This window comes from Lampetra planeri, chromosome 20 (genome assembly GCF_965212315.1).
Source record: "Lampetra planeri chromosome 20, kcLamPlan1.2.h2, whole genome shotgun sequence".
Lineage (NCBI taxonomy): Eukaryota > Metazoa > Chordata > Hyperoartia > Petromyzontiformes > Petromyzontidae > Lampetra > Lampetra planeri.
Window position 1 is genome coordinate 12401033 of NC_136126.1, and position 21198 is coordinate 12422230.

At 53.4% G+C, this 21198-nt stretch overlaps 1 protein-coding gene across 3 annotated transcripts in view; it reads right to left on the reverse strand.

Moving 5' to 3' along the window:
• The window catches only part of LOC144724456 (ras GTPase-activating protein nGAP-like), a 589022-nt gene that overhangs the window by 472641 nt on the left and 95183 nt on the right, over positions 1–21198 (reverse strand). For 2 of the 3 annotated variants that reach the window (XM_078603592.1, XM_078603590.1), the window contains exon 1: positions 7305–8794. The exons of the other annotated variant lie outside the window; for it this stretch is intronic. In XM_078603592.1, the coding sequence (XP_078459718.1) occupies positions 7305–8499 (1195 nt within the window). In that variant the 5' untranslated portion in view covers positions 8500–8794. Of the gene's footprint in view, positions 1–7304; positions 8795–21198 lie in introns of those variants that run through there. 3 annotated transcript variants of the gene reach the window in all.

Consider the following 21198-nt stretch of genomic DNA (forward strand, 5'->3'; position numbering starts at 1 on the left):
ATCTCTACCTCTCGATCTCTCGTCTACTCTGCAGCCGTATCATTGCATCTCTATTCGCGGCACACACGTTTCCTTCTCACTGGGAGTTTATAAATATAAATGGGGCCCACAAACAATTGGCCATCACCTCCCCAATGGTTATCAGTGTTCCTCGACACGAAGCCTGTTGCATCTGCAACCCAGAATTCCTGAATCGACACACACACTTCCCGCTTGAGCACGGTCCGGGTGATTGATGATCCAGCACTCACTCGTTCACTCGCTCACCAACGGTCAGCCACCTCCTCATCACTCTTCTATTGATACTGCTACTACCGTGGTTAGTGTTCCTGTGAACTTCACCCGTCGGATTCCTCCTTCCATGCCGAGGATTCCGTCCACACTGTTGTTCAACCACCACATGGTAGGGCACGCAACAAATTGTGAAACGAACGACTCCATTGGGATTACACACAGAGCAGCGATCATCACCCCTTATTCTCCTGGCAGACTCGCGCTCACTAGCACGCCGGCGGTAGCTTTATCCCCTTACGCTGCGTGGGGACAGCTGCCACTTGGGGGGGGGGGTGCCCTTGGAATGTTTGCGATGAGATGAGTTGTGAGCGGCATTTTAGGCCAATGCCACGTATACATGTGTAGTGGCGCAACGCGCGCAGGGTTTGCAAACAGCAGTTACATTATGTACGGGGTTGCAGACAGTGAGGTCAGCTAAGGATAAGCAGGTGCAGGCAGGTGGCCTGGGGGACAACAGAGAGAGACGCCAGCAATTAGGGAAAGAGGCAGTGATTGGCTGGCTGCAAACGCAGAGTAGGCGCCCCGGAGGCGAGAGAGAGTGGCGATAAGGGGGATAACACGTGCGTGAGGCGTGGGGAGGACCTCTGTGTTAGTTTAACACGTAGCCTTTCACGACCAATATTATACTAAAGAGGTTTTTGGGTTCGATCGCATCAATATAAATGTCGTTAAACCCGTCACCGCCCGACAAAGCCAATTAGTAAGGTTTGTCACGTAACGTTTACGTTTATCACCCATTTATATTTACGCAATCTCACCCAAAAACCTCTGTCATGGACCTCTGTGTTACCGGTTCGAAGCCACCGGCGGGGCAGCCGAGCACTGGGTAAGTTCATGAGATCCTCCTGTCTCTACGCTCCCAGCGGTGCAACACACGAGTCATCCGGAAGGTCGCGCGTGGCGGTGGGCTTAAAGCGTGGGTACCTCTTCCGGGACGTCTGGCCGGCCGTGGAAGAGGAGGCCAAATACCATCTGGAGAGGCTCTCTCGAGCTCCCTCTTGTGGAAGGCACTTCTGCCGGCGGTGGCACGAGCCAACCACTGCAGGGCTGCACCTTTACCTTGAATGTTTTATTAAAGTGAGTGCGTCACTTTGCCCTAGCAGCACAAGTAAAAAAATCCAATATATGCCATCGATAGTTAGATCGCGTGAATATGTGTCATTTAACGTCACTCCTGATAAAGTGAAAAGATTGCGTGGCGACATCTCCATCGCCCGGTACGCCGGAGGTCGTGGTTTCGATTCTGACCCCAACTCCTGCACATTTGAAGTTTGCATGTTCTCTTTCTGGTCGTGTGCATTTGTCTCCAGGTCCTCCGGGTTTTCCCTCCACATTTCGTTATGTATGACGATGATGATGCTGACGAGTATAGTTTTCGTTACGTATTATACAGGGTGGTCCAAAAAAGTGAGGACACGTAGGGTTGTTTGATTTATGTTGACAAACACAGGGTTATTTAATTTACTTTCAACAAATGTTCAAGCTAACTCCCATTAACATTAATGCGTGCATGAATGATCTTTTGAAATGAATTTGGAACTTTTTTTTCAAGATTACCGTAGAGGTGTGGATGAGCAGTGGCCCTGGAGGCTGGCACCGCCACTTAATGCGCGTGCCATCGTCCTTCAGCAGGTGATCCATCGAGCATCGCAGTGCAGCATAAAAGTCAACCGTGGCGGTTTGATATGTAATGACCTTTCCCTTCCAGCCTTTGATTTATCAAAGCCTCCCTGTATATGTGATGTTCCGTCTATAATTGCTGGAGCACCTGTGTGCAGAGTGAGAGGATCCAATCGCGCACAGATTAGACCCAGCGCCAGGCGCTGTGGCTCCGGCTGGTGCGTGCGTGTGCGTGCGTGCGTGCATGTGTGTGCGTGCGTGCGTGCATGTGTGTGCGTGCGTGCATGTGTGTGCGTGCGTGCATGTGTGTGCGTGCGTGCGGACCGGCAGTGTAGCGGTTAGCACGAGGCGCTACGAACACGGCGACCCGAGGTACGATTCCCGATCACGGCCAATACCAGGTGACGATTATATGATCTGAACTGATCCTGGGCCTCCCCTAGGTTGACTCAGCCTCAAATGAGTATCCAGTGTGATGTGTAAACATCACCACTGTGGAGACAAAGGCGGTCGGGTGTGGTGCTGGCCACCCACCCCCTCGCGTGCCCATGCCGGCCTTCATAGTTGCTCACTAACAGCACTTGCCCCAACAGTCTGCTCAGGCTATACGGGGCATCTTTGTCTTTGTGCGGGTACGTGGGGAGCGGTAGTGTCGCGACTAGCGCGCTGCACTACGAACCCCGCGACCCCAGTTCGATTCCAGCTCACGGGCAACACCAGCTGCCGATTATCTGAACCGGTCCTGGGCCTCCCCCAGGTCGACTCAGCCTCAAATGATAATCTAGTGCGGTGTTTAAACATCGCCACTGGGGAAACAAAGGCGGTCGGGCGTGGTGCTGGCCACCCACCCCCTCGTGTGCCGTGCCAGCCTTAATCGATGCTTGCTAACAGCCCTTGCCCCTACAGTCTGTTACAGGCGGATCTTTGTCTTGCCTTTACGCGTGTTCATTCCCTACGGTGGCTGTGGTGTGAACGGTAATGATGCGGCGTAATGCCGCCCGCATCCCAAGAGGAGATCCATCCGCGATGGTAACTGAGTGCTTTGTAAGTAAGATGTTATCAGAGAGGCCGTGTGGCCCAGAGGTTCCAAACTACTGATTGCGAAGTCCATAACGAGCACAAGTCCATCGCCAGTGATACTCCCTTGCCAGCAGCGATCCTTTACCAGCGTTAATCCATCACCAGTGATACTCCCTTGCCAGCAGCAATCCTTTACCAGCGTTACTCCATCACCAGTGATACTCCCTTGCCAGCAGCGATCCTTTACCAGCGTTAATCCATCACCAGTGATACTCCCTTGCCAGCAGCAATCCTTTACCAGCGTTACTCCATTACCAGTGATACTCCCTTGCCAGCAGCAATCCTTTACCAGCGTTAATCCATCACCAGTGATACTCCCTTGCCAGCAGCAATCCTTTACCAGCGTTAATCCATTACCAGCCATAGGCCATTGTAATCATTAAACAACCCAAACTCACATCTTTACATCGCAGGCCAAGCGGTCTCTTTTGCAAGGGCAGCAAACACGACGCAACATCCAATTGCCATGCAGCATTCAGCGACTGAAGAGGACGTGCTCTTCGCTTGTAAATCTACGAGAGTGAACCATTTGGTGCAATCCGCCGTCCAAGTCGTGTCGAGTTGGGGGTGTGTGGAGGAGAGGCGAGCGATGCGAATGGCACTCGCTCGAGCAGACGGCGCCGTCTCTGTATTTTGTTCGTCTATCTGTGCCAGTTGCTGCTGCCGCCACCCTGGCATACGAAGGGTAAGCTCAAGATAACACCGCCGTGCCGATGTGTTAAACGGGGTTCCTTCGTACGCGTGGGGAAAGAAACCGGAGCACCCGGAGAGAACCCGCACGTGCGAGGGGGGCAACGCTCGATCCCTCACTGCTCTGGCTGACGCCGACGTGTGGTCAGTGAAGATAAAGAGCTGAGAGCACTTATCGTGCACACAAGCAAGGCTGGCACAGGAAGTGGTGGCGGCCACAATGCCACACGCAGCACACGCACAGCACACGCATGCACAGCACACACAACACGCACGCACACACACAACACACACAGCACACACACATGCACTCAGCACACACACAGCACACACAGCACGCACAACACACACAGCACACACACATGCACTCAGCACACACACAGCACACACAGCACGCACACGCACAACACACACAGCACACACACATGCACTCAGCACACACACAGCACACACAGCACGCACACGCACAACACACACAGCACATACACATGCACTCAGCACGTACACACACACACGCAAAGCACACGCATGCACAGCACACGCATGCACAACACACGCATGCACAGCACACACGCACAACACACACGCACAACACACACACGGACAGCACACACAGCACGCACACACTCAGCACACGCACAGCACACGCACAGCACACACGCACAGCACACGCACAACACACATAGCACAGCACATGCAAAGCATACACGGCACACACAGCACACGCACAGCATCCCTCCCCTGCAAACTTCACACACAGCCCCCTCCTCGTCAAACATGCACGGATGTTGAACTTCTTTCACACCGTACGTAGCCACCGGTGCTCATAGGAAGTGCAGGATCCTCGAGCAGTGGCGACGGAAAATACTTCCTTTGATTTAAAAAAAATTTCACATCAACGTGGCACCTTCCCCAGCAGCTCACGAGCTAAAAGCCCGGCAGGCACCGGAGATGTGTGGCGGTGCCCCTGCTGCAAGCGAACTCTCTTTGTTCCGCGGGCGTCGAGGGCGTGCCATGTCCTGGCTCGCCAGGAGAAGGCAGTAGAGCAATTGGGTTAACCTGCCATCTGTTTACATCTGTGTGGGGTTTTCTCCGGGAGATCTCGTTTCCTCCTGCGCGTATTCAACTCATGAATTGGCTGAAAGCATCTCAGGATAGATGTATAGGACCGCAGAGCTTTGGCAATTTTCGGCAGCGCCGGCTCGACACCTCGCTGCCACCCTCCGGCTCGTCGCGCCCCTCGAGTCGTCCCCTCTCGAGTCGTCCCCTCTCGAGTCGTCCCCTCTCGAGTCGTCCGCTCTCGAGTCGTCCCCTCTCTCCGTGTCTCTTCGAGAGCGAGCGGACACTGCCCGGCGGCGCTGGCTGATAGCATCATCAGCACTAATGGTCACGGACATGGCGACGATGCGCGTGAACGTTTGTCAGCCAAGAGAAGGTGAACACCAGAGCGCGACGGAGAAGCGAGTGGGAGAGCTGCGCTGCCTCTCTCTCTCTCCGGCGCTCACGTCCTCGTCCCCGTTGACACCGGGAGAAGGCGGCGTGCACGCACCGTTTATCCTTCGCGCGGGGAACCAAACATCTGTGACTGCTCTAGCCGAGCTACAAGTGCTCTGATACTTGCATCGTCTGTGTGCTGCTCGCCTTTTGCCGTTCCCTGCTCTGACACCGGCGAGACGACAATGCGTAGATTGTAATCAGGGCACGTTTGCTTGCACGTATTGCCATAAGTACGTGTGGTTGATGCAGACTTGATGCCTTGGGCCATCTGTTTGATGTTTGAACATGCTTAATACCTCCTGTTATATTGCCAGAAAGGGTAAAAAGCTATTCTTGTTTTTCATACGAGAAGGAGATGCTTTTCGGGATTTTGCGAGCCGCGACCTTCAAGTTTGGAAGGCGCCGTCCGTGGCCGGTGCGAGGCGACGGCCCCTCCGCGCACGCGCCGCCCGCGGCGGTCAAGTTCCCAGAAAGCGACCGCCAGCGCGCTGGCGCGGCCACTCACGGATAAAGTTGGAGGGTGGCACGAAAATAAAAACAAACGGCTGCCTTCGGAGATGTCTGTCGGAGATAACCCGCACGGCGCCCTGGCCACGCGCGGCACGCCGGTGCACAGAGAGGCCGCGTACGTCGCCAACAGGGCAGGGCGGTTGCTGCTTGTTGTTGCGACGATTATAACGACTGCCGCTACGCTCGTTTACCCAGGAAAGCTGCACCGAGTCCGAAGTGGCCGCCAAGGTTTTGGCAGTCGGGATGGTGGGAGGGGGGGCGATGATCGCGAAGCGTTTACCAATTTAAGTAATTGACGAGCCATTCTTCAAAATGGGCACCGTGACACCGGCGCGTAACGGATCTCGTGGTCGAGAAGGAGAGATCACGGAATCATTTAACGGGCGCGCCGTGAAGTGGACGGCGAACGGCGTTTCTGTTCTTTGGCAAATACGACCGGGGTTGCGGAACGACACAAGCCACGTTGAGGTGGCGTCGCGTTTCATCGCGGGCACAAAAGGCCGGCTAAAAACCCGGCGCACTCGCGTTCACTCGGGGGCGGCAAACCGGTGCGATGCAAGGGGCCAGTCTCTCACATTCAACCCCCATCACTGAACGAGAAGGCGACAGATGGATGTGTCGTTGTCGGCGTCACGGTAGCTAGGAGATGTTAACTACCTCACCTGGTATACAGGTGGTTGTCAGTTCGATCCCGACCCTGACACCTGCTGTATATTTGGAGTTTGCGTGTCTCTCTCTCTCCCCGCGATCGCCTGGATTTTTCTCCGGGTCCTCCGGTTTCTTGCCCTCCACGTTTTAGAATCAACGTCGTGCGTTCAGAGTATTTGACTGCGATAAATTTCCAAGCGGTGATAAGCCACTTTGTTCGAGTTATCATTCGTGCCTCAAGTGGTTTTTACCTGGAAAAATAAACAACAGGTTAGCGATGCCTTTTAGTTCAGTTTAGGTGCCGCACTGTGCAGCGTGAAACAACCACCGGGCTATTGCTGTGCCGCGTCGACGTCTCCATCGCCCCAACTCTGTCTCCCGTGACCCCAACGCGCCGACTTGCCGCATATTGGTACCCGTGCTGTCTTGTGACCAGCACATGTGCCAATGTGACGGCTTCTATACCCTCGTACAACAGTCGGCCTGTATCTGTTTATCGTGTTTCTGTAACTTCATTTGTAATTATACTCGGACCGGTCGAAAAAATAAATGTGCCCGAGTCGACTTGTGTTCCAGGGAATGTAACCCAACGGTTTACAAGATCTGCGATATGTTTTTGCATTTCATGCAGAGCGAAACGTCAGAATGTGGTGATGGACAATTGGTGATACGGCGCAGTACAACACGGAACGATGTGGTACGGTGCGGTACAACGCAATACAATGCAGTACGTCGCGGTACGGCGCGCACCGCAAATGCCACGTGGCAGGACATCGCTCGTCTCATGCAGAGCGGCCAAAACCCCAAGCGGTCATCCCAGTCACCACTCTCGATTGCCCTTTAGGCTGCAGTGCTCAAACACGTACAACCAAACAACGGACGCTCAATTCACGGCGGATGCGCTCAAACAACACGGCCGCGAACACTCTCGCAAAGGTTCTGGCACTTTCCTCACTGGACCGTACCCTGGAGGCCGCCGCCGCCGCTGCTGCTGGGGGTGCCGGCAGCCAGAGCGACGGCCCTGCGCGACACCCAGCAGAGCGGCTTCACCATGGCCGCGGTGACGCTGCGCAGTCGGCGAGCCGTGCGAGAGCTCTCCCCGGGCCCCGGGGCGGACGCCGACCGCAGGAAAGGGCCGCGCATTCTGAGCCACGCGGCGCGCGGCGCTCGAGGCCCGACGGACGCGACCCCCAGGTCCCCTTTGGCCTCCGTGTCGGCCGTTGCAAACGCCGCCGCGGGCCGCGGCCGGGCCTCCGAGGCGAGCTGCGGAGCTTGGGCCGAGCCGGCAAGGCGGCGTCGCGCGCCGCTCCACGTGGCCTCGTCCCTGTTGGTGACGGGTGGACGGACCGCGGCCTCCGCGTTCAGGACACTGGGATGACGGCCAGGTAGTGAAGGCACAGTCACTTGATTGCCACCTGCTGGGTTTGTCAGTGGCAACTGTGCTGTGCACACTGGTGGACTGCCACTGCACTGATCAGTAACCATTTTGCAATCGGGTGATGATGATGATGGGGATGTCTTTGATAAAATCATTCTTCCGCTATCTTGGCATGCGTTCGCATCTAGAATGGACATTGCCAAATACGAAGCGTCTGCGGATACGTTCCCTTCTGGTGCGCAGAGATGACTTCTGTCGCCACAGAGGAGATGGTGCCTTTCCATTGGCGAAGCCGCGCTTTTTGCAATGTCCAAATCTTGCCGCGGCAAAGCCGAAATGCCGGCGTCTACCGAACACTGTTCAGTTGCGCAAAAGCAACACCGCCGCTCGCTCGCGTCCCGGGCACTCCCTCCGAGTTCTCCGGGAGGGCCCATCGGCGCTGGCAGATGCCAACGTTCACGCGGGGGAGCCGGCTCCTCGCGAGGCAGTCTGTCCGTGCCGGGTCCGTGCCATCTCGCTCGACACGTCTCCCCAACCGGACGTTGCACCGCGCCGTCACGCTGCTCCTCCTCGTCCAGGCACGACTGCCTCTGCAGACGCCGCGGGGCTGCGGCCTCGCTCCGATGGTTCGGCTTCGACGCCACCCGCCCTCCCGCCGCTCCCCAGCGCCTCCCGTGCGGCCCCGCGCTCTGGCACTCGCCGCAGGACTCGGACCGTCGCTCGACGGGACTCTCCCACGGCGGCAGCGCGACGGAGGAACGCATCGTCCCCGAACTCTTCATCTGAATTCCTCCTCCCCAAGGATCATGGAATTCTCCTACAGCCGCCAGTAAAAAAGAGGATGCCTCTCTCGCTGCGCAGGCATTCAATTAAAGTGGCGGTTTTTTAAACGGCTCTCCCCCTGCTCAATATTTCATAGCGCAGACCGCGGTATTTTTAGGGTCTCGGTGGGGGTGCGCTGCGAATGGTGCCCGTTTTCCGGCGCCGTTTCAAAAGGCAGCGCTGTCCTACGGAGCGGGGGGCGCGCACACGCGGATGTTGCAAGCTGGGGAGGAAGGAGGCTGGCAAGTGGCGATGCTGCCGGGAGGTGCTCTTCCCTAATCCCCCACGTCCTCATTTCGATTCACCAATCACAGCCACACGAATAATGAATTGCTGTTCCATCCACACGCCGTCTACAATTACCAGGCCGAGAGAATAGTACAATTATTTAAGTGCGATGCTTGACTTAACCTAAGTACATTTTTACGGTTGCATTACAGGACATTGGTTAATGACTGTTGGCAGGATTTTTACGTGAGTATTTCATTGTTAGAACGATATCAAGTTCACTGCAATAGACCACAATAGTGCGTTGTGAGTGTGGCACTTCAGAGACAGCCCCCCTTTCTAGAGAGAGCCCCCCCCTCTAGAGATAGCCCCCTTACTAGAGAACCCCCCCCCCCTCTAGAGCCCCTCTGGAGGCAATGTTTGGCCCACTCTCCCACGCTGGCCAGCAGTCTTGGGAGAGGTGGAAGAGACCCGCAGTTCACCCCGGCACGCACGACCTGCCGGTCGACTGCGGCGTACTCATTGATACCGCCGGGGGCACAGAGGCAGAGGTATTTCAAGAAACGTTGCTGCAATGTTTCAGCTGCCAGGAGATCGAGCCGGAGACCTCTGGGTTGCAAGTTCGTCGCGTTTGCCATTAACAACTAACCCGGTAGTGTCCCTTTGTTAATTTTTTTCCAAAATCAATATATTTTTATTATTGCATTTTTTTGTTTTATTTATACGTTAAGTTCATATGTAGGTATGCTAATGAATGTTTGCTGTGATTAGTAAAGTATTAACATGATGACCTGTGCGGATAATACCCTCAACGCAAATGACATGTGCGGCCATCACTGTCTCGCTAGCGGGCCACACGGGGCTGCCGCAGAGGGCACACAGAGACTCGTCTGACTCAGAGAGACTCGTCTGACTCAGAGAGACTCGTCTGACTCAGAGAGACTCGTCTGACTCAGAGAGACTCGTCTGACTCAGAGAGACTCGACTGACTCAGAGAGACTCGTCTGACACACAGAGACTCGTCTGACTCAGAGAGACTCGTCTGACACAGAGAGACTCGTCTGACTCAGAGAGACTCGTCTGACTCAGAGAGACTCGTCTGACACACAGAGACTCGACTGACTCAGAGAGACTCGTCTGACACAGAGAGACTCGACTGACTCAGAGAGACTCGTCTGACACACAGAGACTCGTCTGACTCAGAGAGACTCGTCTGACACAGAGAGACTCGTCTGACTCAGAGAGACTCGTCTGACTCAGAGAGACTCGTCTGACACACAGAGACTCGACTGACTCAGAGAGACTCGTCTGACACACAGAGACTCGTCTGACTCAGAGAGACTCGTCTGACACAGAGAGACTCGTCTGACTCAGAGAGACTCGTCTGACTCACAGAGACTCGACTGACTCAGAGAGACTCGTCTGACTCAGAGAGACTCGTCTGACTCAGAGAGACTCGTCTGACTCACAGAGACTCGACTGACTCAGAGAGACTCGTCTGACTCAGAGAGACTCGTCTGACTCAGAGAGACTCGTCTGACTCACAGAGACTCGACTGACTCAGAGAGACTCGTCTGACTCAGAGAGACTCGTCTGACTCAGAGAGACTCGTCTGACTCACAGAGACTCGACTGACTCAGAGAGACTCGTCTGACTCAGAGAGACTCGTCTGACTCAGAGAGACTCGTCTGACTCACAGAGACTCGACTGACTCAGAGAGACTCGTCTGACTCAGAGAGACTCGTCTGACTCAGAGAGACTCGTCTGACTCAGAGAGACTCGTCTGACACACAGAGACTCGTCTGACTCAGAGAGACTCGTCTGACTCAGAGAGACTCGTCTGACTCAGAGAGACTCGTCTGACACAGAGAGACTCGTCTGACACAGAGAGACTCGTCTGACACAGAGAGACTCGTCTGACTCAGAGAGACTCGACTGACTCAGAGAGACTCGTCTGACACACAGAGACTCGTCTGACTCAGAGAGACTCGTCTGACACACAGAGACTCGTCTGACACACAGAGACTCGACTGACTCAGAGAGACTCGTCTGACTCAGAGAGACTCGACTGACTCAGAGAGACTCGTCTGACTCAGAGAGACTCGTCTGACACAGAGAGACTCGTCTGACTCAGAGAGACTCGTCTGACACAGAGAGACTCGTCTGACTCAGAGAGACTCGTCTGACTCAGAGAGACTCGTCTGACTCAGAGAGACTCGACTGACTCAGAGAGACTCGTCTGACACACAGAGACTCGTCTGACTCAGAGAGACTCGTCTGACACAGAGAGGCTCGTCTGACTCAGAGAGACTCGTCTGACTCAGAGAGACTCGTCTGACTCAGAGAGACTCGTCTGACTCAGAGAGACTCGTCTGACTCAGAGAGACTCGTCTGACACACAGAGACTCGTCTGACTCAGAGAGACTCGTCTGACTCAGAGAGACTCGTCTGACACACAGAGACTCGTCTGACACAGAGAGACTCGACTGACTCAGAGAGACTCGTCTGACTCAGAGAGACTCGTCTGACTCAGAGAGACTCGTCTGACACACAGAGACTCGTCTGACTCAGAGAGACTCGTCTGACACACAGAGACTCGTCTGACTCAGAGAGACTCGTCTGACACACAGAGACTCGTCTGACTCAGAGAGACTCGTCTGACTCAGAGAGACTCGTCTGACTCAGAGAGACTCGTCTGACTCAGAGAGACTCGTCTGACACACAGAGACTCGTCTGACTCAGAGAGACTCGTCTGACACACAGAGACTCGTCTGACACAGAGAGACTCGTCTGACACAGAGAGACTCGACTGACTCAGAGAGACTCGTCTGACTCAGAGAGACTCGTCTGACACAGAGAGACTCGACTGACTCAGAGAGACTCGTCTGACTCAGAGAGACTCGTCTGACACACAGAGACTCGTCTGACTCAGAGAGACTCGTCTGACACACAGAGACTCGTCTGACTCAGAGAGACTCGTCTGACTCAGAGAGACTCACCTGGCAAGGTAATTAATTTGATGCCCTGCCCTGCCAGCGTTGTCACTCGCTCACACCAGGCAACAGAACACGTGACGACGACACTGGCCCTCCGAAGCGCTCGGGACGATGCAATCCAGTGGCTTCGTCAAACTCAAATTGAACGTCTGATTATTGTTGTTGCACCATATCAGCCACACAAACTGCAGAAGATGCGGTGGGATTCCTAATGCACAAGTGAAAAATAAGACTCTCTCTCTTGTGCGTGACTGTGGCTACAAATACCAAACCATGCACCACAGAATTTCACGCTGCCCCAAAATATTAATTTGAAGGCAGTGGGTGAGTGCGTGGGTGGATGAATGAGGGCGTTTGTGAGTGAGCGTGACGGCGTGTGTGAGTGGCTGAGTGAGGGACTGGATGAGTGCATGGGTGGGTGAGTATCTACAACTCACCAACTCTCAGAGCAACTGAATCTCTTCATTGGTCACACAAAATCACCATCGCCATTCATCATCATCATCACCACCATACGAAAGAATAGAATAATCTGACGGACACATCTCGGATCAAGCCGCAGGTGAGATGCGAGCACTCCCGTGCGTCCGCCCGTTTGTCCGTGTTATGTAACGCCGCCGTAGGACACGCGCACACACGCGGCACACGCACAGCAGCGAACATCTGCTGCAGGCAGCAGCTCAAAATGGATTTATAATTTTCCAATAACAACACAGAGCACCCTCTGAGCGTTACAATTGCAAAGAGGTGACACTTGGCTTGGTGAGCAAAATAATACGAGTCCTTTATTATCAGCAGCGGCCGTGACCGATCCACTGCTGGATGGAAGCCTCCCCAAGCCGACGCCCTAAACGGCCCTGCGATTGGCACGACTCACCGCGCTCCGGCACGCGTGCCCATTTCATCGCTCCGACTCCACAGCGGGCGGCCCTCTCGGGGCGTGCTCCCTGCTGGAGGGTGGCATCGTGAACACCGACAGTCGCGCGGCCGTCCCCAGGGGAGGGACGGAGATTCAGCCCCTGCCCGCTCACTTGGCCCAACAGTCGATGCAGAATGGCCCAAAAGTCAGGACACAGAGAGTTATTCTATTTATTATTTATTCCAACAAATCGGCTCGGGTGATTTTTATTTATTTTAACAAATATTCAAACTGACTTCCATTAACATTCATGCACGATGCATGAATTATCTTTTGCAATGAGTTTTCGGACTTTTATTTTGTAATATTCCATCTGAAAAGGAAGCAGACAAATAGAGAAATACTCTTTGGGTCGTTCGGTAAAGTCACGTAGATAGAAACATAAAAATCACGACGTTTGGATCGCAACACAAGCAATCGTCCTCAGGTTAAAACAAATATTGCAAGGGAGCTGCTGAAGCAGCAGGGTGTTATATAGGCCTGAGATGGGTGCAGCCCAAGGGTGAGTGGGCGGGGTTAGAGACGGAAGATCCAGCACGCCAATGTAGCTACCGCCACGTAGAGGAATGCAACTCAGAGAGTCGGAAATGACTGTTAACTTCGGCAGGTAGGATGGAAACATCACAGCCAGTTATGACTTAAACTGGTTAATAACGTCCTTTCAATGATTGCTCAGTTTGTACCCATCTTCTCGGTTGAAGTTTTGTCTGTGTTTATATATCTTGATGGCTTCATTAACTAATCTTTGTTGATAGCCAGTAGGTTTGCAGAGTACCTTCGTCTTGGATAAATCTATTTCATGTGAGCACACAGCGTTAAAACAATGATCAGCCACGGCCGAGGTATTGGTCCTACCGTGTTAATAAATAAATAAGAACTAATACATTTAATATTAACATAAATAATAAACAATTAACATGGATTAACGCCGTGATGTTTCAATAGGCCAATCAAAATTTCAAGGACAATGCATACATTATTAAAGCAAATATGTTCGCATGTTTTACCACCAGCATGTGCTGAATGCAGACGTGATGCCTTGCGACAACGGGTGTCGATTTGGTGTTGGAACATCTTCACGCCTCCTGTATTCTCGCCAGGGAGTGCAAAGCCCCACGATTTTTTTCCCCATCAAAGCAGTTTGAGCGTAACGTCGTGCGCTGGCGAAATACTTGAACGAATTGAAATGTAAGAAACAGCAAGATGCCTTAAACCACTTCACTGCGAATGTAGTTGCCGTATTCTATCATGCGATGTATAAGGAAACATGATTAGTATAAGGCTGCCGTGAGTGATGCCCCTGTGGGACCGCGCGTGTGCATTAGAGGCCGCGCGGACGATTCGAGTCGACGTCTCCATCCCACGGCTGCCCTGGGCCATCGGCCCGCGGCGGGTGGCACCGTGCCACCCGCCGCTTGGCAGCCCCCGCCTAAATGTCACGCCGCTGCCAACGACGCCTTCATCATCACCGCCGCCCGCTCACAGACGCCTCCCGCGCGGCACACCGGTGATATCTTTTCTAATGCCGATTTGTCTTAAAGAGTTGCATTTCTATTTTAAGGCGCATCGTGTCCACGTTCCCCTCCACACACAGACCTCAAACGTGCATCAAAAATGAGAGCGTTTTAAAATGCGTACTGGAATACACTCCGCGTAATCGCTTGCGCACTTCTGTACGCCCGCACACTCGTGTATACATCTATGTTACGTGGAGCATTCTGCTCAGCACACATCCTGTGGATCCTGCGGTGTGTACTCATTAAATGCCCGGTGATTATCGCCATTAGACCCCTATGTTGTACGACTACAGCAATCCGTATTGCAGTGCTGTTTTGCCATTAGGCCGGTAATGATCGTTTGTTCAAGGGAATGGTTGTGCGACGCCACGGACGCAAACGCAGAACGTTCCACAACGAATGGCTTAATGCCGACCCTGCCACAAACTGAGAAGCCAACGTCTCTGACAATCCCTTGCATCTCTATCTCTCACGCTCCCATCTGGCAGCTGCACACGCGGACGGACGGATGGGGGGGGGGGGCACGCGAAGCCCCCGCCCACCATTCTCGTCTATCTCGTGCCGCCTGCCGGCTTCCTTCATTCCGTAACCTCGTCGCCGTCACCGTACGTCACTCTTAATCGTATCCATCCGACGCGTTATCCACCCGACTATCTCAAAGCCCCCGCGCGCTGATCTCGCATTCCTCGCGCTCAGCATCTCCGCGAGCGACACGCCTTCAGGCGGAGGGGGGCCCTCTTTGACGCACCTACAAACCATTGCGGCAGCGGCGGCAGCAGCCGCCTCTCTCCAAATTTCCTGTGAAGTCGTATCCCATCCTCATCATTTTCTTATCACTCGAGTTATTATTTTCTGCAGCCCTGGAACTGATTTTTGCCGTTTTTTTTGTTTACCTCTGTAATCTGTGCGTTTGAATGCCGTACAAAACATGGACGCACGCGCACAAGTTAAAATAGCTCGGAATCACTTTCAGCCACGATCTTAGCAGACCCCAGTTTACTTGTATGCAGGGCAGCATAACTTTTAATCACAAAAACAAATGAGCATCAGAATGCTTAATCATCTACAATCCAATTACTCAACGTGCAAAGTGAATTATCTGCGGGTAAAATCCATCAAAAATTATCTGATATATTTGTAAGCTGAACTATTCAATTACCTGAACTAAAACTTAAAACTCAGTTATAAATCATTAAATTAAGTAGCCAACACCTACCAGATTGTGTTGGCCACGTTAAATGTGATTCATAGATTCATATTAATTATCGTAGCATAAATTCAGTGGATTGTGTTGCAGCATAACCCAAATATATATAAGGACAAAAAATCGCATCTTACATCCCCTCAATCAGGGCCACGGTCTGGTCGGTGACTCAACGAACCAAGCGCAACGCTCCACGTTCGCACGGAGTGGCGCCAACGAAGTGGTGCACACGGGCTGGCGCGAATGGAGTGGCGCTAACGAAGTGGCGTCAATAATTAAAATATATATTTGTTTCACACACATTATTCAAGAAATGACAGATCGATCGCCGATGGCGGGTGTGGAGCCAGCCTCAGGGTTTCTCGTACGGCGGATGGGACGGATTGAGCCTCCAACCGTCTCTTGAAAACGGGGTGGTGGGGGGGGGGGATTGGACGCTGCGTTTGTGCAGCGAGATGGAATTCTAGATGACCGTTATGGCCACAGAGAATCGGTGCTCAGCCAGAATGGCCATTTTCCCTTTGCCCTGCGAAGGACCGGAAGGAAATGAAACTATTGGCTACTTCATAAAGCGCCGACTCCAGAAGTGGCCGGACAATTTGTTACACAAGCCAACAAAAGCCCAGCCGAGAGAGAACTCGCGCATCAGGGAGCAGCGCCATGAGATGGATCTAAGGGAAATACATCAGGACACACGATAGGGAACAAAGATTGGAGCTGCATCGGAGTATTGAGGTTGGTATCTCCACGAGAGACCTTGATCGAGCAGCGGATAACCGATGAACTGTCGTGGCGATTAGGAGGTTGAACCTACGCCACGGTGTTACTGCGCGGAGGCCTTTATGAGAATATAGGGAAGCCAGCAACTGACGAACACGGAGGTTTTTATTTGAGCTCGCGTGCGACGTGCGTGCCGCCCAGTCTGTTCATCAGGAGCGGACCTCTGTCTGGAAGAAACACGAAGCGGCGTCAACCGATTGGAGCGCACGCTGCCCAGCGCAGCCATGCAGGGTGGGGGCTACTCGGCCCCCCGCGGAGAGACATGGGTGGGGGGGGGACATGACAGGCTGAAGCCAACCGCATACTCTCAAGATATTAAGATGATACATTTAACAACGAAAAAACATTTGTGTTAAGCATTATTCTTCATTGTACGGGGTTTTTTTCTTTCAGTGTGTGCTTTTTAAATGTGTTTGTGGTTGTTGTTATCGCGATGAGTTAAGTGCGTGCTCTCTGGTTGTCTGGGTGAAAATTGGTGGTGCTGTGTCGCGGTTCTCAGACCTGGCCAGCCGGGCTCACAAACTCAACAAACGAAACGAGTTGAAAATGTTCATTATCGGTCCCCTCTTGTGTTTCTGATATTCATGATGCAAGCATAAAATAGCGACCACAGTAACAGAAGTATCCAAAATAACTTCCAAAGTAGAATTTGTCGCGCGCGACGATGCGAAATCTATTTAGAACAGGCGACAATGTCACAGAGCGTAGATTATCTCTCTGTGCAATATTTTTCACGTGGAAAATCAACATCACATACAGTACATTCATCTTCATTGACGGCACTTGGTCAATCCTCTGCTGGATGAAGGCCTCCAAGAAGGCCATACTTCCCTCATGCAGGTCAGTACGGGTTGGAGAAGGGGGGGGGCAAGGACGGGTTCAGACATCGCTTGCCACTGATCTTAGCCACGGCTGGGAATCGAGAATTCAGGTGAGCAGGTCTGTCGCGGACCGTGATGGCCACTGCATCATCACCGCCACGGGTCCGCACCGTTGGTCCCCACCACGCTCCGGTCACACGTGCGCCCTCCCCACGTTAATCGCTGGAAATGTCGCCACGTTATCTCGCCAGCAGCTTGGTGTCAATAATAATTATTATATATAGACTGCCATGTGCGAGTTCATATCAGCTGTGACCACACATCTAGCGACATGTTATTTACAGAATTAGCTAACAGACTGCAAACACTTCCCCACACTATAAATGTGTGGATATTGCACATCTTTTTTTTATTTACACTTGTTTTTTTTATTCACCCAGGAAAGGCTCTCAAGACTCATTTTCAGGAGGGTCCTGCCAAGATTTTCGCAGTCAGGAGGCGATGCTGCTGCTGCTGTGTGCGATCCCATTGGGTAATTTGCAGGTATTTTTTTAGCATTGGGAGTGTTGGCCAATGCCAGTTGCGTTGTGTGTGTGTGTTCTCGCAAACTGAAGAACCCAGAGGAAACCCATACAGAACAGGGGGAGAACAAACTTCACACACTCATTCAAACTCACTCATAGCCACTCTTACACACACACACACCGCCTGTCACGCACTCGCGCTCTGCAACAGGGCGAGAACATACAAACTCCATGCAGAATGGTGCCCCCCCAGGGTCAGGAGTCGAACCCAGGTGCCTTCTTGCTGTGAGGGGCGAGTGCTGCTGCTGCTGCTAGGAATGGTGGTGCACGGGAACGTTTTCCCACAAATGAGTTTGTTCTCTTCTTATTCAGCCTTTGTTTGGCATTGGCAAGTTCCTTGCTACCATATAAAGCCGCTTTAAAGAAATAAGTGTAAATGACAATCGAGTTGCCATCACGGATGAGAGCCAAACCCTCGGTCGAACCGGCAGCGGAGGCTCAGCGAGGGAACCGCCGCTTCGTCGCGGATTCCATCGTCCACAGAACCACGCGGGACGCAGGGCGGAGGGCGCGTCTGGTCGCAAGCACGAGCCGCCATTCAGCGCGATGCTTTTCACTGAGATTCTCATTTGTTACGTATTTATACACGGATCGGGGCCACGGTCAACACACACATGGACGTTCCCCTGTAGGCGCGAGGGCTGCCGCCAAGGAGGCCCCCGCCATCGTTACGCCACGCAGGCTGCATGCAGGCTTCATGCAGGCTGCATGCAGGCTCCATGCAGGCTCCATGCAGGCTGCATGCAGGCTCCATGCAGGCTCCATGCAGGCTTCATGCAGGCTGCATGCAGGCTCCATGCAGGCTCCATGCAGGCTCCATGCAGGCTTCATGCAGGCTCCATGCAGGCTGCATGCAGGCTCCATGCAGGCTCCATGCAGGCTTCATGCAGGCTGCATGCAGGCTCCATGCAGGCTGCATGCAGGCTCCATGCAGGCTCCATGCAGGCTCCATGCAGGCTCCATGCAGGCTCCATGCAGGCTGCATGCAGGCTCCATGCAGGCTCCATGCAGGCTTCATGCAGGCTGCATGCAGGCTCCATGCAGGCTCCATGCAGGCTCCATGCAGGCTTCATGCAGGCTGCATGCAGGCTCCATGCAGGCTCCATGCAGGCTCCATGCAGGCTGCATGCAGGCTCCATGCAGGCTCCATGCAGGCTCCATGCAGGCTCCATGCAGGCTCCATGCAGGCTCCATGCAGGCTCCATGCAGGCTCCATGCAGGCTCCATGCAGGCTTCATGCAGGCTGCATGCAGGCTCCATGCAGGCTCCATGCAGGCTCCATGCAGGCTGCATGCAGGCTCCATGCAGGCTCCATGCAGGCTCCATGCAGGCTGCATGCAGGCTCCATGCAGGCTCCATGCAGGCTCCATGCAGGCTGCATGCAGGCTGCATGCAGGCTCCATGCAGGCTCCATGCAGGCTCCATGCAGGCTGCATGCAGGCTCCATGCAGGCTCCATGCAGGCTGCATGCAGGCTGCATGCAGGCTGCATGCAGGCTGCATGCAGGCTCCATGCAGGCTGCATGCAGGCTCCATGCAGGCTGCATGCAGGCTCCATGCAGGCTGCATGAAGTCTGTATGAAGCCTGCATGAAGCCTGCAGGATCCATGCAGGCTCCATGCAGGCTGCGCAGAGCGCCGCCTTCTCAGAGCCCACCGCAGCGCTGGCTGGGTGTTGAGCAACGGATCGTGGGCAGTGACCTGCAGGGAGGCCCATGTAGGTCACCCGGCTGAGCCTTTTTGGGTCAGATTGCGTCAATATAAATGTTCGTTAACCCACCACTACCCGACACAGCCAATTCGTAAGGTTTGTCATGTGAACAACATGTGCCAATTAGCTATTACTTCAGAACTATTTCATTAGGGGATTTGCACCTGTGTGTTGAAGTAGTAATTTGGCACGTTTTGTTAACATTACAAACAGTAATTGGCTGTCGGGTGGTGGTGGATTTAGGACACATTTCTATTTATGCGATCTAACCCAAAAAAACTTGATCATCAATAATATTGGCCGTGAAAGCCTACAGCATGTTAAATCTACCGTGCTAAGATTTTTCCGAGTGACTGCTTTAGAGGTTTTGTAGAGTTCAGGAAAATCGTGTGAAAGTTGTAACCGATCAGCTCCCAGCCGCTATACCCTGGCATTTCCAGGGCATAGCGGGTGGGAATCCGAGTCAGCTCCCAGGGCATCTCTCGGGGGGAGAGTCGCTGCGGCTCGTCGCGCCAGGCAGACAACGGTTGTGGTGATGAAGTCGGCCACGCAGCCACGGGGGAAGGCGCCCCTCGAAACTCTGCAGCCCAACAGCGGAGGCCGAGACTCCAGAATTCGTGTGCAATGACTCACGCGTTTGCTGCGCCTCTGTTTGTACGGCTGACAAAGTGCGTGTTCTTACATTGTTGAGGACATTTTTTTTCTCCTTTGAAAACGCCGTAAATTAACTGGCACGGGGGAAACGTGACCTACTTTGCGCCAAGCACCAGATTTACATGAATCGCAGCTTCTGTGGCTCCCATTATTTATCTGCGGCTGAGTTGCTGAGATAGAGCTTTCTCCAAACGAGGGCCCATTCATTGCATCTGGCGACGTTTGAATGCCACATCAGACAAAGCGTTTAGCTCCTCTGCATTGCCTGTCACGGCAAACAATGCAATTTCCACCGAGCATTAGATAGCGCACGGGAGAGAGAACACATTTGTACAGCATAATGCAATTACATCTGCCAGTAAAATAACGCACTGATAATATAATGTAGGCTTGTAATGCGCCACGGCCACACAGTATTCACTCCTCGCTCTCGAAGAGAGAGAACGACTCAGGAGGCGCGAGGAGGAACCGCAGACGAGCAGGGAGGACTGCAGCCACGCGCTGAACCGGCGCCAACAATTGCCCAAGTTCTGCGGTCCTCCATACATTAAGATGTTGCCATCCAATTAATCAGCGTGTGTACAGAAGTCCCTCTGCTAACGGGTTTAAATCCTTTCCACTCAAACTACGTTTAACCGAAATAACTGTTAATTGAAGAGAGAGCTGTTTTCCACTGCCAGAACAGAAGACGTAATGTAAGTCGAGGTCTAAACGCTCATGGATGGGCGTCGCCGATTGGCTGAGGGCATGGCTCAGCCCCACATACGAGTGCTCGGATTGGCCGATATTGGTGCCCGCATGCACAACGTGAACGTACCGCTCGTCAAAACCATGGGGTCCCGTGGGGAGGCGAAAAAACCCTGAACCGATGTCACTGTTAACCGAGAGACTACTGAAGCACATGGCTGAGGAAACTGGAGCACGCGGAGAAAGCCCACGACGCCCACGGGAAGGAGCTTCACGTCACGTGTGTGCGGCGATGCACCCACCACCGCTGCCGCCTGCACGGTGCATAGCCACCTCCGCCCGGCCGGCCCTCCTGGTAAGGTCATCGGTGGGCGACTCTCTATCCTATAGGAGGTGTTTCAATTTACTTGTTTATATTTGTCGACCCCATGAGAGCTTCGCCGAGTCTCAAGACTCCTTTCCAGGAGGCTCCTTGCCAAGTTCGCGCAGCAGCGATGAGGGGGGGGGGTGTCATCCTCACTGAGTAGTTTGCAGGTGCATTTGTTTTGAAAGCGTTGTGA